The sequence below is a fragment of the Canis lupus genome, chromosome 23 (assembly GCF_011100685.1).
Source record: "Canis lupus familiaris isolate Mischka breed German Shepherd chromosome 23, alternate assembly UU_Cfam_GSD_1.0, whole genome shotgun sequence".
Taxonomy (NCBI): Eukaryota; Metazoa; Chordata; class Mammalia; order Carnivora; family Canidae; genus Canis; species Canis lupus.
The window spans coordinates 34,772,550-34,787,779 of NC_049244.1; the positions used below are offsets into that span (position 1 = coordinate 34,772,550).

The following is a 15,230-nucleotide window of genomic DNA, read 5'->3' on the forward strand; positions in this document are numbered from 1 at the left end:
GTGGTAGTAGCAGGACTGTTTACCTGTATACGACCAGCTCTGTACAATGAATAGTCCAAGATTTCCTCTCATTGTCTTCCAAACAGTTAATGCAGCATGCAGTCCTCCAAGGACAGTGCCCAGAAATAAAAACAGCTACCATTTATTGAACTGCACATAGACATTCCAGTTTAATCTTCACAGCAATACGGGGAAATATGTATTAGCTTTGTTTACAAAAGTGGAAACTGAGGTTCAGAGAGGGAGACAAAGTAGGTGCCCCAGCTCCCATGGACAGAAGATGGCAAAAGAGAGAAACGAACATGAGGCCATAAAGCTTCCAGGTCTGTGTCTTCTCCTCCTGGTGCTCAGGCCCTGCTTCTGCATTCCAGCTAGAAGGGGCCGCCTTTAGAATTGAAGAGATTTGTCTGCACTTGAGCACAATAAAAGTAGAAGGTACAAGTACCTTGACCCATTTATAGCCATATCATCACAATGAACAATTCAGAGTACCAAGTTTAAAAAGTGGATGACTTGTATGTCATTCCCTTTCCCCTAACCTAGAGACAGTGGAGTTGGGGGAGGGGAAGGGCAATTAATGAACAGAGTGGAGAAGAGGCAAAGATCTGGCAAAGCCCATGTCCCTGGTCCCATGATGACATCATAGTCAAGTAATTTTTTTAAGATTTATTTATTTGTCTATTTGAGATAAAGAAAGAGCAGAGGGAAGGGCAGAGGGAGAGGGAGAGAGCATCCCAAGCAGATCGAGATCATGACCTGAGCCAAAATCAAAAGTCAGACACCCAACGGACTGAGCCATGCAGGCACCCCAAGTAATATTTTTTTTCTAACGTGTTTGCAAATATTTGGATTGAATTTGGTGCCATGGCAAGGCCCTGTTAACGGTTAGAGGCAAGTGAGTTGGGACCAAAAGCATAGCTTGGCTAGCTATACCTCTTGACCTTGCTTTCCCCATCTGTGAAATGCGCCTCAATAAGGTATCTGTATGAAAATTCTCGGCAACCCATTTACAAGATCTGACTCTTGTCAATAAATCATTACTGCCCTGTCTACACCATCCAAAGCTCCCAAACAGGAAATTTGATCCTCCAGGGTTTTTTTCCTCTCCAAAATCAAGCATCTTTTATGAATCCAAATACCCAAGGTAAGGATTATTTAGGGCCCTCTTTTTTCTCCTTTCAATCCGCCATTCCACCTGTGTTCTGGACACATCATTGGTTTCCAACCTCTTTGCAGGCACTGAGGGTCTTGCTTTTTCTTTTTTAATACAACTGGCCACATTGCCCCTTTTGATTGCAATGTGAAAAAACAACAGCTCCTGGAGAGCTAGGAGTTTCCCATCAACCTGTCGATCATATTTACATACATGGAAATGGGGAGTTTTAACAAAATGATATTTAACCCAGAAAACAATTCTACAAAATCTAAAACAAAAAACCATAAAGGAAAAAATATGAAATTGCTTTTCAGCATCTTTTCTAAAGGAGCCAGCTGGTTTATTTTCCCTTACTAGTGGCTAAGTGTATCACATTAAATCCAATGTTCATGATCTTGTGAGACCAGCTTTTGTCTTTTCCCAATGTCTGGTGGAAGAAACTGACCCCATCACGCTTTTCCATCAGCCCTCCCTGCCTCCAATCTGAAGTCACACTGTACCTTGAGGTATGGGTCCTCTCTAACCCCACCAACAAAGCCCCAAGTCCAGGCCCTTGTCTCGTAAGTCCCATCCCCGCACCCCAGCTAGCTCAGGGATGTCAGCCACTGGGAACTCTTTCCTCTCAACACGTCACTCTAAGTACCTCCTCCTGAGCCCTCTTGAGGGCAGTTTTCTCAGATTATTCCTTGAAATTTTATGTTATTAAACAATTAAATGAAAATCTCTAAGAGTGGAGTCACTCTAAGTACCTCCTCCTGAGCCCTCTTGAGGGCAGTTTTCCCAGATTATTCCTTGAAATTTTATGTTATTAAACAATTAAATGAAAATCTCTAAGGGTGGAGGCAAAATCTAACATTTCTTTACAGTTCCCCCAGGAGATGCTAAGGTATAACCAGGGGTGGGAACCAGATCCAAAGGCACCTTGCCTGTCAGTGCATAGCTGCTTTGGGGGAATTCGCTATTTTGCAATAGGGAGGGAACACGGAGTTCCCCTTTTTTCTGTTTGCTTCTGCCAGCCCTGAATCCTGCCCACCCTTCCAAGCCCGATAATGCCTCATTGTTCATTGGAAAGAATGCGGTAGTCACACCTTTGGTGGGGGGAATCAGTCTAAAAAGCCGTTGACTCACCTGTTATCAGCTGATAAGCCTATACGCCTCTTGCTTGGAATAGCAAATAAGGGACAAAGTGGCTAAAAGAGAAACCTACTTCCTTTGGGAGCAGTTTCTCTGGATACCCATCTATGAAGGATTAGAAATCCATATGATAGAATCTTCCAGCTGGAAAGGAAGTTGAGATCACCTCCATGTATCTCCATGGTCATTACTAGACATAGGGAGTTTCTGGCAATGAGTGGTGGATAATATTTCCTCCCACTTCCTGGAACTTGCCCCCATCATAGCTCCCACTCTCAAAAGAACCCCTCAAGGAATCTCCAGAGCAAGGAAGACTTTGATCCATCCATCCAGGCTCAGGGTTGGGACTTGGACAGTGGTCCCACAAGATATAAAACAGTATTGTGTCTTTTCCAACCACAGGCTAAAAGAAAGGGGCAGGAGTAAGCTAGAAACAGATTCTAAGAAATAAAAAGCTACTCAGGGTGAAGGTGGACCCCTGGTTCCAAGTAGGTGCCAGTGTTTATCAGAAATCCAGAGATCAAGAAAGAGCAGGAAAAAATGGGCCTTGTCATGCAAACCTGACCCAGCAGAGGCAAGAAGGCCTCTGAGAGCCTGAGGCGAAGGCTGACTAAGATAGGCTGGCAGGGGCTCCCATACCCAGGGGCTGCCGTGGCACAGCAGCAGCAACTGCCCACAGCCTTTCTAATCCAGCAATATCAGGCAAGACCATGTGCCTCAGCCACAGCCACCTGGTGATATGTTTTCAGGAATAAACATTAAAACTACTCAGTCAGAAAAGTCAATAACCCCATCCTCGCCAAGAGTCCAGGAGAAATGTAATGTTTTTGTATAATGAGGAAGGGACATCCTTTATCCTGCTTAATTAATATTGTTTATTTGGTTTTTGTTTGTTTGGTTGGCTGGTTGATTGATTGGTTTTTGGTTGTTTTAACCAGATGCCTTGCCAGGTGCTTCTCAAAAGGGATAAATGATTTTGTTCTCTAAATAGCTTGAGGCTTAAAATGTCAGAATGAGAGCAATGTTTAAAACCTCCAGTGGGCTTCTGGGTGGATTTGAAGTTCGCAAGAGGCCCATGGGGACAAGATAGAGAGAAAGTCAAGTTCCTTCCTTTTCCCATATGTCCAGTTTTCTGATAGTAACATACATATTAGTATAGCCTGGAGGATATTTCCTGAAGTCTGGGACTGCCCCACAAATGTCCTTTCCATAGCAGTCCTGAACCAGGCTTGTAGTGTAATTATATGTGTTAAAGAGAATTAAAACCACATCATGAGCAACTATGAGAAAGTGGTTCTATTATTACTTAGCCAAGTACTCCCAAAGTGAAAAGAAATTTGAGGTTCAGAATTTCCAGTAGAAATATGATCTTCTCAGGTTGTAAACTCCTTGAAGGCAGTGATTATTTTTCATGAAACTTTATACCTCCTACAGCATCTGACAAAGGGTTTTGCAGAGAATTTGAGCTTTAAAGTATTGACGAATGAATGACTGACTTCATGGATGAGTTGTACGGTTATGTAACATATGATTATGAGCATATGCCAAAATGTGCTGGATGTAAACACAAAAATGTAAATGAATATACAACTAGATGTTGTACACTTGCATTTGTTAATAAGAGACTGAACAGAGTGTTTGCTCCCTGTATCCTGTAGGGCCAGCAAAGCCACTGGGCAAAGCTTTAGGGAATGTAGGTGACCCTCCAGAGCCCTCCTATATTAGGAGTGGATCCAAGGGACACTCCAAGGCCTTCCTGAGTTCTCTTCACTCTAATGGGGACACCATGGCTCTAGCGTGAAAACTTAACTGCAACCCAACATATCAATGTTAATCAGTTCAATTCTCCCAGGAAAGAATGGAAGATTGATCCACACCATAAGCCAACATATTAACCCTGCCAATATAGTTGCAGTAAGACCAAGACTGATGATGGCTGCATGTAGAATTCTTTTTTCACTAGAGAAGTTTCTTCAGGGAGAAGAGAATTGGAATCAAGTGGCATAGAACTAGAGTGGCTGGATACCATCATCTCCACACAGGGAGAGAGTTGCCAGGGCCTCCATTTCTCAGACAACACAGAAGGCTCTTAAATGAGGTCTGCATGATCTACTGCTCCTTTTTCAATATGCTTCATTGATTGCCAATTCTTCCATCATGACTAGTTGCTTTGTGACACACACCTTAGAGTGAATAAGCTGGCAGCTCCAGTGATATTGGCCATATTTGAGATGGAAATCTTCCTGAAGAGATTAGAGAGAAATTCCTCCCAGGAGATTCCTTGTCTTTAGACACATTTAGTCACATTTAGAAATAATCTCCTGGGACAGGCTATTCCTGAGATGATATTTAGAGAATATGTCTTTATACATTTTTAGCATCCATTTTAAAGGATGGTATTTCATGGCTGAGTCTCCAAGTTTGGAGGATACATTCTCTTAGGTGCTTACAGATCCCCTTACATTGATGGCAGCTTGTTTTTTCCAGGATTAGGTACCTCAGCAATGTACTGTAATGGAAAAAGTAACCCCATTTTGAGATAGTTCTAGGTTTGACCCCTGGCTCTTACTTGTCACTTGATATGTGTCCTTGGGCAAGATCCTTAACTTCTCTCAGTTTCTTCAACTATAAAATGGAGGTAATCATATCACCTACATTGCAGGGGTTTTTTTCTGTGGATTAAATTTTCTCACGCCTGAAAAGCCACTAATAGTTTTCAGTCAAAAAGTAGCAATTGGCCATGATAACTAGGGTAGGACAGAGCTTTCTGCTTTACTTCACATAATTCTTCAGTTCTTCTCTACCAGAAATACCCATGCTTGGGGTCTTTCCCTCTGGAGAACACCAAGGATTCATTTGCCTTTCTTTTGAAAAATGCATTATGGGCATGTTTAATGACTGTCTTTTCCTACTTTGGCACATGATCCATGAGTGCAAAGACCATGTTTAACCTATTAATTACTGTGATCCCTGTGCAATAGTCATAGGGGCTTAGAAAAAGTGTTGAAATGAGTCACTGCATATTAAGGATACACTAAAACCACTTTGGATATATCTGGAAGGGAGGTCATGGCTGGAGAGTCCTAGCTGGACCTACAGTCTCCATTGCTTCCTGAGATAGGAACAGCTGATAAACTGATTGTGTTGAAAGGCCTCTGATTGATCTAGCAGTCCTTTTATACACACCCAAAACCTACAGCTCACCCTGACCCTAGTAGTCCCTTTGGAAAGAGGCAAAAATATGGTGTCCTTCTTATATCCCCTAGTAACCTTGCTCCATCACATGCTATAAATGAATACTGGGTTTTCCTAAAGTGGACACAATGATATGAAGCATTAAGCCTATATGAAAAGACTGGAGGAGAAAGATGTTTGGGTTAGAAGTCAAAGCCACACAGTTTTACTGTAAGTTCTATCAATAATTTTTCATGTCTCCTTTGTCAAGCCATTTCCTCTACCTAGACCTCAGATTATCAAGCTTTAATATGAGGAAATGAAATAGCTAAATTTCATTGGCTGTCCCAGCACCACAATTTTCTTATTCTACAGACAACTGTGTGCAGGTCCTTCAACAATCAGAGGATTATACATGGTGGTTTTGCATTTCTCACAATTCCACATCCCCTAGCAGTGACAAGGTTCATAGTTTATGGACTTGCTATTTCTCAGCAATTTGGTTCTGGTTGATTATGGTTGCTTTATTTCATTAAACCAAAACTTAATCAGTCATGTGGAGATGGTCTTATCTGTCAGCCTGTGTCTTGTCCATTGTCCCACAGCCATGCTGCAGGCAGTGCGAGCCCTGATGATCGTGGGCATTGTTCTGGGTGCCATCGGCCTCCTAGTATCCATCTTTGCCCTGAAGTGCATCCGCATTGGCAGCATGGAGGACTCCGCCAAAGCCAACATGACACTGACCTCTGGGATCATGTTCATCATCTCAGGTAAACAAGGAGCCCGGGTTCCCTCTCTCAAATGTGCTTGTGGGAATGTCAAAGCAAAATCATTCTGGCAAAGAAAATATGGCTTCTCCCTACTGAGCATAGTTTGAACATGGATCAGAGCTTTATACACTAGGATTCAAGATCTGAGATTAGGGCCCAATTGTGCTCTACAAAATTACCATGAGTGTTAAGGTCCCCCTCAGCTGCCACACCACTTTATTAGAAGAGATTCTCAATCCTAAGGTAGTCATGTGACTCAGTCTCTAAAGGCATTATTTTGGTAAGACTCTAGAAAATGATTTTAAGGGAAGAGCACTTGACACCATCAAAGGACCAGGCCCAAAATATTTGTATTATTAATCCCTTGTCCCAAGATGCTGGAAAATCTCTTTCTGCACACATACAAATCCTTCCACAATTAGAAAGATAAGAGAGTCTAAGCACTTAACATAATGTCTAGCACATAGTGGGAATTCAATAATCAGTGCTTGGATTAGCCATTCTGTTATAGAAAAGGAATATTCAGGCAGCCCCGGTGGCTCAGCAGTTTAGCACTGCCTTCGGCCCAGGGCGTGATCCTGGGGACCCGGGATCGAGTCCCACGTCAGGCTCCCTGCACAGAGCCTACTTCTCCCTCTGCCTATGTCTCTGCCTCTCTCTCTCTCCTCTCTGTGTTTCTCATGAATAAATAAATAAAATCTTAAAAAAAAAAAAAAAAGAAAGGGAATATTCTTCAGCTTGCTCATCTAAACTCATTTAAGCACACATTGCCTCAAACATCGTGATCCCTTTAAAGTTGACTATGGAGCTTTCTTGTTCTTGGCCAACAGGTCTCTGTGCAATCGTTGGAGTATCTGTATTTGCCAACATGCTGGTTACTAACTTCTGGATGTCTACAGCTAACATGTACACTGGCCTGGGTGGGATGGTGCAGACCGTTCAGACCAGGTAACCTCCTAATCTAATCTTAGTATTCTGTAGTGAATATTGTTGTAAAAATCCTATTAAACACATATGCCTAATGTGACTGTCAGTGCCTGAAATAGCAAAAATTTATCAGAGGCAACCATGCCATATCATAAATCAACAATGATCCGTAAATTCATAAACTTCATTTCAGTGAAATATCCTTGGTACTATGACTTGAGGCTGAGCTGACATTTGCATTGAAATACAGCGACAGTTCACAGTATTTATCTAACACGCTTACACAGGCCCCATTGTGGAGGCAGTGAAACAGGCACTATTAGGCCAGGCATGTAAATGAGCATCAACCTGCATCTCCAGGCCATGATGGGACACTGGCTAGGGATAGGTGAAAGGTTGAGTGGAATTGAGCAAGGTGCAATATATGTGAGAAGAGTGATGTTATGTTTCTTCCTTGTATAACTGCTTCTTCCTCTCATTCATACATGCATTCATTCTACAAATGTATGGAGAACCTGCGGTGGGTCTGGAAATGTTCTGAGTACTTGGAATAAGACTAAGTCCCCATCCTCATGGAGGTTTTGGTCTAACTGAGGGAGATGAAACCACACTATAATTTGGTATCTGAAGGAGAGTAGAACTTTTAAATGATTGAAGAGCAATTCTAACATCCATATTCATTTAGCCATTTCAAAAGGACATATTTGTAAGAAACAGCAGTGAGTTTTTGAAGAAGAAAAATCTTGTTCTGTGAATGATCTAAATATAATATCTAAGTGACCCAACATCTCTGGAGTGGATACACTTGGTATTTCTCCAGCCACACCATCGAGGGATACAAAAGGGGGTGAGGATGCAATGAATCCGTTACTCTCTGGCTCCCTGGGACTCCAGTCCCCATCCATGTTCTTGCTTTGTTTCAAGAATGAAAGGAAGTGATTCCCATCATCTCCCCTCATCCTCCTTTGTGATGTTCCCATGGTCTCTTGGTTACTAGGGTAACTTAGAAGTATGCTGGCCAACTCATTTTGCTTCTCTTGGGACTTTACCAGTTTTAGCACTGACAGTCCCATATCCTGGGAAACTCTTGCTTCATAGGCAAATCAGGATGGTTGGTCAGCCTACTCAGAAGAGCTATCTTATCTGGAGTATCTGGATGCTTAGTATCACTGTCCCTGCCCAGAGGAGTCACCCATCCCATTGGCACCCAGCACTAATGCCCTGCATCATTATCCCACATCATCTCCCTAGAAACTACCCTGTCCCTTGAACAGCTAACTTCAGTCCTTAGATCAAGACTATAGGATTCTGAGAGACCTCCTGAATGTCTTCCTCCATGGATGGGCAGCAGTTTTTCCTTTCTTTCTGTCTTCTCATCCTCTCTACCCAGAAATCACACAGAACAGCACAGCTGCCAAGAAAGATATTTCTTGGCAGTCAATTGAAGGCACTTTCTGGTATCCCCTCCTCTGCTATTGCGATACTGAGAACCTGAGCTACAAACTGCCTGCCTTCAGGTTATACACAGCTTGCGAAGTGTTTTATATTAGCCTAAACATTTCATTTTATATCTTGAATTAATCATCAACTTTTAAAAATAGGAAGTGTCATAGGTTGGATTACTCAGGAACAGATCCAAGACTCCTTGTGCAAGTGATTTATTACGGAAGGGGAGACTGGGAAGGGGGTGGGGCACCCAGGATAGAGAAGCGGGTGCAATGAAGGCTGGGACTCAGCCCAATCCTGGGGAGCTGTGGGGCATGAAGCACACCTCAGAGATGACTTGACTCCAAACTTTCACACTTTAGCACCAGTCAGCTTCTGTGCACCAGGCAAAATGGCTCCAGTAGCTATACCAAAGCAGAAGTTCCAGGGGAGATGTGGAGACTGCAGGCAAAGCAAAGACCTCAGGAGCTGAAGAAGAAATGGGTAAAGGAACCTAGGGAACCTGGGAGGAACATCATTAGTGTTTGCTACAAGGATATTTCACACTACACATGTGCATGTGCGCACACCTATGTACACAATCTGTTTTTCCAGCTTCTTGTAAAAAAAGAAAAAAAAATCCAATCTGACAGTAATGGGCCCTCTATGGCAACAGTCTCTAGCTGACACAGATACAAGGACTCACCCTCTCTAGTTCATCACAGCCCCAACCACTCAAATGTCCCAAATCTGAGGTCATTTATCATTATGCTTGTGGGGCTTTTTCCCCATATAATAGAATTAAGAGAGTGAAATATTTTCTCATACCCAGCCCACTTCACTCATTTAAATTTCATAGCTGTCCCAGTTAGGTATTTAGGTTTGCTAACTTTGACCAAAAGGATCTAAGTAAAAGGAGGGGACCTCATTCCCCATGCACAGAAGATAGTATTAGCTTAATGACTAACAATGAGGCCTCTGGAGGCAAAGGGATCTGTATTTGAATTCCAGCAGTTCCTTCCTGGGTCTTTGAAAAAGCTCCTTAGCCTCTCTGAGCCTCACTCTCCTCATCTATAAAATGGGAGTGATAAATCCCACCAAATGGAGCTGATGGAAGAGCTAAATAGAATTGTGGTAAAAGTGTCCATCACAATGTCAGTAAGGGCTCAATAAATGGTAGTGATTGTTGTCATTAACATTATGCAGTCACTCAACCATGTAGAGGAGTATCAAGGACAGGGGTTCTGTGCCAGGGCAGAAGGGCCAGGACTCCCCCCCCAGAAGATTCACCCAGGGACCGCTCAGGAGGAGCCCCAGGATGAGGTCAGCTGTTAAACCCCTAGCCACACTGGGGAGGACCAAGAGAGTGGGATGGGGTTCTTCACCCCAAGCCAACAGCCCTCAAATCAAATGTCTTATCTTTTCCTAGTCCAAGGAAATAAAGATAGCCTATAGATAAATTTTCTCCCAGAACTTTTTCTTTTTTAAAATATTTCATTTAGGGGATCGCTGGGTGGCTCAGCGGTATGGTGCCTGCCTTTGGCCCAGGGCACGATCCTGGAGTTCCAGGATCGAATCCCACGTCGGGCTCCAGGCATGGAGCCTGCTTCCCCCTCTGCCTGCGTCTCTGCCTCTCTCTTTCTCTATATCTATCATGAATAAATAAATAAATAAATCTTAAAAATAAAATAAAGATTTCATTTATTTATTCATGAGACACACACACACAGAGAGAGAGAGAGAGGCAGAGACGCAGACAGAGGGAGAAGCAGGTTCCATGCAGGTAGCTCAATATGGGACTCGATCCCGGGTCTCCAGGATCACACCCTGGGCTGAAGGCAGCACTAAACCACTGAGCCACCCAGGCTGCCCTCCCAGAACTTTTTCAAGCCCTGAGCTCAGTGTGCTAGCTTTGCCCTGTACATTACACTGGTCATCAGGCTTATATCACTGACTTTGATCCTACCAAAATGTGTGCACTTTTTAAGCACATCGAAAGTATCTTATTTTCCTAGGTTGCATAGGTCTGCACACATGTTTCTGTCTTTCAATTACTGGTATAGTGTTCTTAGTTTGTGACTTTTAACATACCAGTGATTCATGGTGTTCCACAAACAGCCCCACGCTCCTTGATGAGCACAAGGGGAAAGCCTCTAAGGGCAGGTATCCACTGTGCTGAGCTCTCCTTTTCTGCGGGGCTCTTGGAGATGAAGGGAAAGTTACCAGCTAACACGGAAACACCCACTGATATTCTATCAGTTTTTGGTCATGGTCTCCACCATCCACAAAAGTCCATTTGGAATCAGAATTATTTTATTCTCTGGACACTTTGTTCTCAGGCAGTCTTGCTCAGAAGTAACGAGTCCCACGGAGGCATACATCTTAGGGGAAGGGCACCAGCTTTGGAGTCCGATGATCACAGGTTCAGATTCCACTGTGGGCTGAAACAGAAGCATCAGGAAAGTAGGGTCTGTGTCTGTCTTGTTCACCCTTGTGTCCCAGTGTCAGGGCAGTGTTGGGCACATAGTAGGAGCTCAATAAATACATGTTGAACAAATGTGTAAACAATGAATGAAAGAATGAATGGTCACTTCACATTAGTTCTTTCTGAAGATAATGCTCCTACCTGCATGGATGCCTACCAGGGTACTTGAATTACATAAGATGAAAGCTTATTGGCCCACAGGAAGAACTCAAAGGGCCAAATTCCTTCAGAAATAATAACTCCAGACTGATTCCACATCTCTCAAATTCCTCTTGCCAAATCTTTAAGACACTCCCCAATGCCAGTAGGGAGGAAGGTGGATTTCCAGAGATGTTTCTCTGAGATTAGAGACTTATAATTAATTCCATGCCTGAGTGATGCTAGGGGCCTGAGAATCCCTCTGCTGTTTTGCTGACTAGTTTCAGTCCCAATTCTCTTCTCTAGGGCACCTCATTCAGTTTCCTGTGACCCCAAGGAGTGTGTGCTCAACGGTACCGGTGGGAATGGGTGTGGAACCCAAAAGAGTGGACAGAGAGGATGGGTGTGGCTAAGTGCCGTGGGTGGAGCCTGGAGAGTTGAGTTGCCCACATTCACAGCCTCATTTCCCCTCTCAGGTACACCTTTGGTTCAGCTCTGTTCGTGGGCTGGGTCGCCGGAGGCCTCACACTAATTGGGGGTGTGATGATGTGCATCGCCTGCCGGGGCCTGGTTCCTGAAGAAAGCAAGTGAGTCTCCCCATCCCAGTGCAATCAGACATTTCATCCGAGTCCATTTTAAAGTATAATTTGCAGCCAGAATGATCAGTCTAGGTTTATGGAAGAATTTATTAACTAAAGGATCCTGGACCTTCTCTTTTTGGGGGAACCTAAAGAACAGAATAGGAACATCTTAGCTGAGCAGATTTAGAAATGATCATGTTTGAGGAGAAAAATATTCCCCTAGGTTCCCTCTGACTTCAGGATTCTGTAACTCAGTGGTTCTCACCTGCAAGCAGGTCTGCCCACCAGGAGATATTTGACAACTGAAGGCTCTTGACTGCTGCAGCTTTGGGTGGTTGGGGCAGTGGGGGCAGGGAGGGAAGTGATACTGGGATCTAGTGGGTGGGGGCCAGGGATGCTGCTAAACCTTCCACAATGCACAGGAGAGACCCTCACAACAAAAAAGAATCTGTTCCAAAATGCCAAAGTACTACTGCAGAGAAACCCCACTATAGCTCCCTAAATGGACCTGCAGGTGGGAGACCTAAATCCCAATCCTGATCCAGCAAGTCATTTCCCTTCTCTGGGCCTCTATTAGCTCATCCATAAACTGAGCAGGTTAGAGGAGATGGGCTCTGTGTATGTACCTTCCAGCTCACAAATTCTGTGAATTTTTTTTTTTTTGGCATAACTATGTTCTCATAGTACCTCATAGTGCTCTCGTAGGTACCTCAGCATGGGCAGAGGAACACCCACCCCCCCCCCACCCCCGCATTAGAGCTCACTTGAAAAACAAGGAAATTTTACCTTGACTCCTTATTGCTTTTGACTCACAGTTGAAAGTAAGAAAAACCTTGATTTCACCAGTAAGGAGGCCAGATGGTCTGGGCCACTGTCTCTGTGTTTCTAATGTTCCATCACAAAAACAGCTGAGTTACCAGATATAAATTAGATAGCAGCTGAGTTATCAGATATGAATGGACATTGTTTTGGGTTCAGCTTCATTTTAATTGATTAACAGAGGGAACTCACTAGTTGCTAATCATCAGTTGTAATACAAGGCAAGAAATTCTGCTCCAGTGCAGGATCAGAAAAACCAGTGTCTCAAAGCCTCAGGTGACCAACCATCTCAGTTTGCCCAGGACTAAGGGTTTACTGGGACGCTGGACTTTCAGTGCTAAAAAGGAGACATCCCAGGGTAAATGGAGGGGGTTGCCTTCTTACCAAATACATCTGTGGTCATGGAATGTTTCTTTTTCTCTCAGCTACAAAGCCGTGTCTTATCATGCCTCAGGCCACAATGTCGCCTACAAGCCAGGAGGCTTCAAGGCCAGCACTGGCTTTGGGCCCAGCAGCAAAAACAAGAAGATATACGATGGGGGTGCCCGCACAGAGGACGAGATGCAATCTCATCCCTCCAAGTACGACTATGTGTAGCATTCCAAGGCACCTCAGCATGGGCAGAAGAACCCCCCAATTAGAGCTCACTTGAAAAACAAGGAAATTTTACCTCGACTCCTTATTGCTTTTGACTCACAGTTGAAAGTAAGAAAAACCTTGATTTCATCCGGAAGGAGGCCAGATGGTCTGGGCCACTGTCTCTGTGTTTCTAATGTTCCATCACAAAAACAGCTGAGTTATCAGATATGAATTAGATGCTACAGTTCACAGTTTCCAATCCTCTGGTTTTTTTTTTTTAATTTAACCTTTCTAATCTGATGATAAAATGTGGTTTGAATTCCTATCAGACAATAGCTCATCGATGATCTATTTCCCAACTCATCCCCCAGAACAATTCTGAAAGTAAAAAAGGAGAGTCCATCAAAAGACATCATTTCCTACTATTTGATTTTAACCTCCCCAGCCTACTTGGCTACTAATAAACACTGATTGAAGTAGAGCTGATAGGGAAAGATATTTGTAATGTCTCCAGCTCATTATCTGAGTTTTCTTACACTGTGATCTTGACATTACCTGGACTGAAGCGATTTCATTTTAAGGAAAGCTTTCTGCTTTTGTTGGCCTCTGCTAATTCCAGCAAGACGCCCCAGGGGTCTCCTGGGCTCTCCATTGCAGGTCCTCTTTCTGTCACGGGCCAGAAAGTATCCCTACAAGAATGAGGAGAGGATATTTGTGGGTAATCTGAATATATTTGATATCCTAAATGTAGTTAAAATAAATAATAGATTAGTGAAATGACACACTGTCTCTGAATTAGCTTCACCCCTGCACACGAATAGGAGAAAATGAAAAAATAATAGCTTTGATATTGTCTATATTGACTTTGTAAAAACACACTTCAGTTCAAATTCCATGAAATGTTCCCTGATCCTAATTGTTTCCCTTTGAGCTCTCCAGGACTGTGACTATACATGATAAATACAGCAAAAACCAAATGATGAAACCTAGAGAATGAGTTGAAACCAGTTCTTTCAAAAAACAGCAACAACAAAGTGATAAGCCTAAATATAATGTTATATCACGTGACCCCCGGTGCACACTTGCATGGCTAGAGGTCACTGTCAGTTGACAGTAGCACTTACCTGACACTGTGGCCAGCTTTGTTACTTGGAGAGCTCTTCCCTTCACTAAATTCACCTACCGTGGTTGGACCATTGGATGTTCAAGAACTGAAAGCTCTTGGCAGCCACACACCTTCCCCGTGTTCACATCACGCTGCAGAAAGGCTAAACTCCTTCCAGGCCACCAGAATTCCATCTCAGTACCAGAGCCAGAATAGGTCTCCTGAGAACTAAAATAAGGGCAGTCTCTCAAAACTATCTAATCAGAGAGCAGCATTGACACTGCGGGAATCTCACCATCAGGTTATTATTTGGGGAAAAAAGTCCTTACACCAATAGCACGTATGAAAGTGGCCTCCAGGAAGATGGGGGACTATTCATAGGGGTCTTCAGCTTGGACAGTTTGTCTGGGAAAAACCAGATCACAGCCCATTAAACTGAGAAGAATTTTATTCAGCAACAGCCAAAACAAATTCAGAGAGACCCTTCTTACTGAGACAGCAATGGTTCTAGGCTATATCAGATAAGGGTATTCATGGAACTCATTGTCTCAGATGGGACAAAGGAGGAATAGATAATTCAAGAAGAATAAAAAAAGGGAAAAAAAAGAAAAAGCAGGAATGGGGGAAGATAAAACAGAGCAATCCAGGACATGGAGACTGTAAAAGTTCTCACAATCTGACTTGAAGGCCATGGACACAAGGAGCTCTCTTTCCTACCACCAGAAAGTCCCTGGTCAGATCTGAGGCACTGAGGTATGGCTCAGCTGGGTTTTTAATTAGCACACTCTCTAACCAGCACTTCATTGTTTGCAAGCCTCCATGTAGTTAGATTGTGCTTCGTTAATTTTTGTTGTTGTTTCTCTATCCTATTGTATATGCATTGACTATTGACCTGCATGTTTTGTGAACTAAATATTAAAATTACTATTATCTCACA

General features: G+C 43.3%; 1 protein-coding gene across 2 annotated transcripts in view; it reads left to right on the forward strand.

Moving 5' to 3' along the window:
* Positions 1 to 15,230, forward strand: part of CLDN18 (claudin 18) — a 28,371-nt gene extending 13,141 nt beyond the window's left edge. For both annotated transcript variants that reach the window (XM_038570983.1, XM_038570982.1), the window contains exons 2-5: positions 6,070 to 6,234; positions 7,065 to 7,182; positions 11,686 to 11,796; positions 13,035 to 15,230. In XM_038570983.1, coding sequence (XP_038426911.1) covers positions 6,070 to 6,234; positions 7,065 to 7,182; positions 11,686 to 11,796; positions 13,035 to 13,206 — 566 coding nt within the window. In that variant the 3' untranslated portion in view covers positions 13,207 to 15,230. The remainder of the gene's footprint in view (positions 1 to 6,069; positions 6,235 to 7,064; positions 7,183 to 11,685; positions 11,797 to 13,034) is intronic.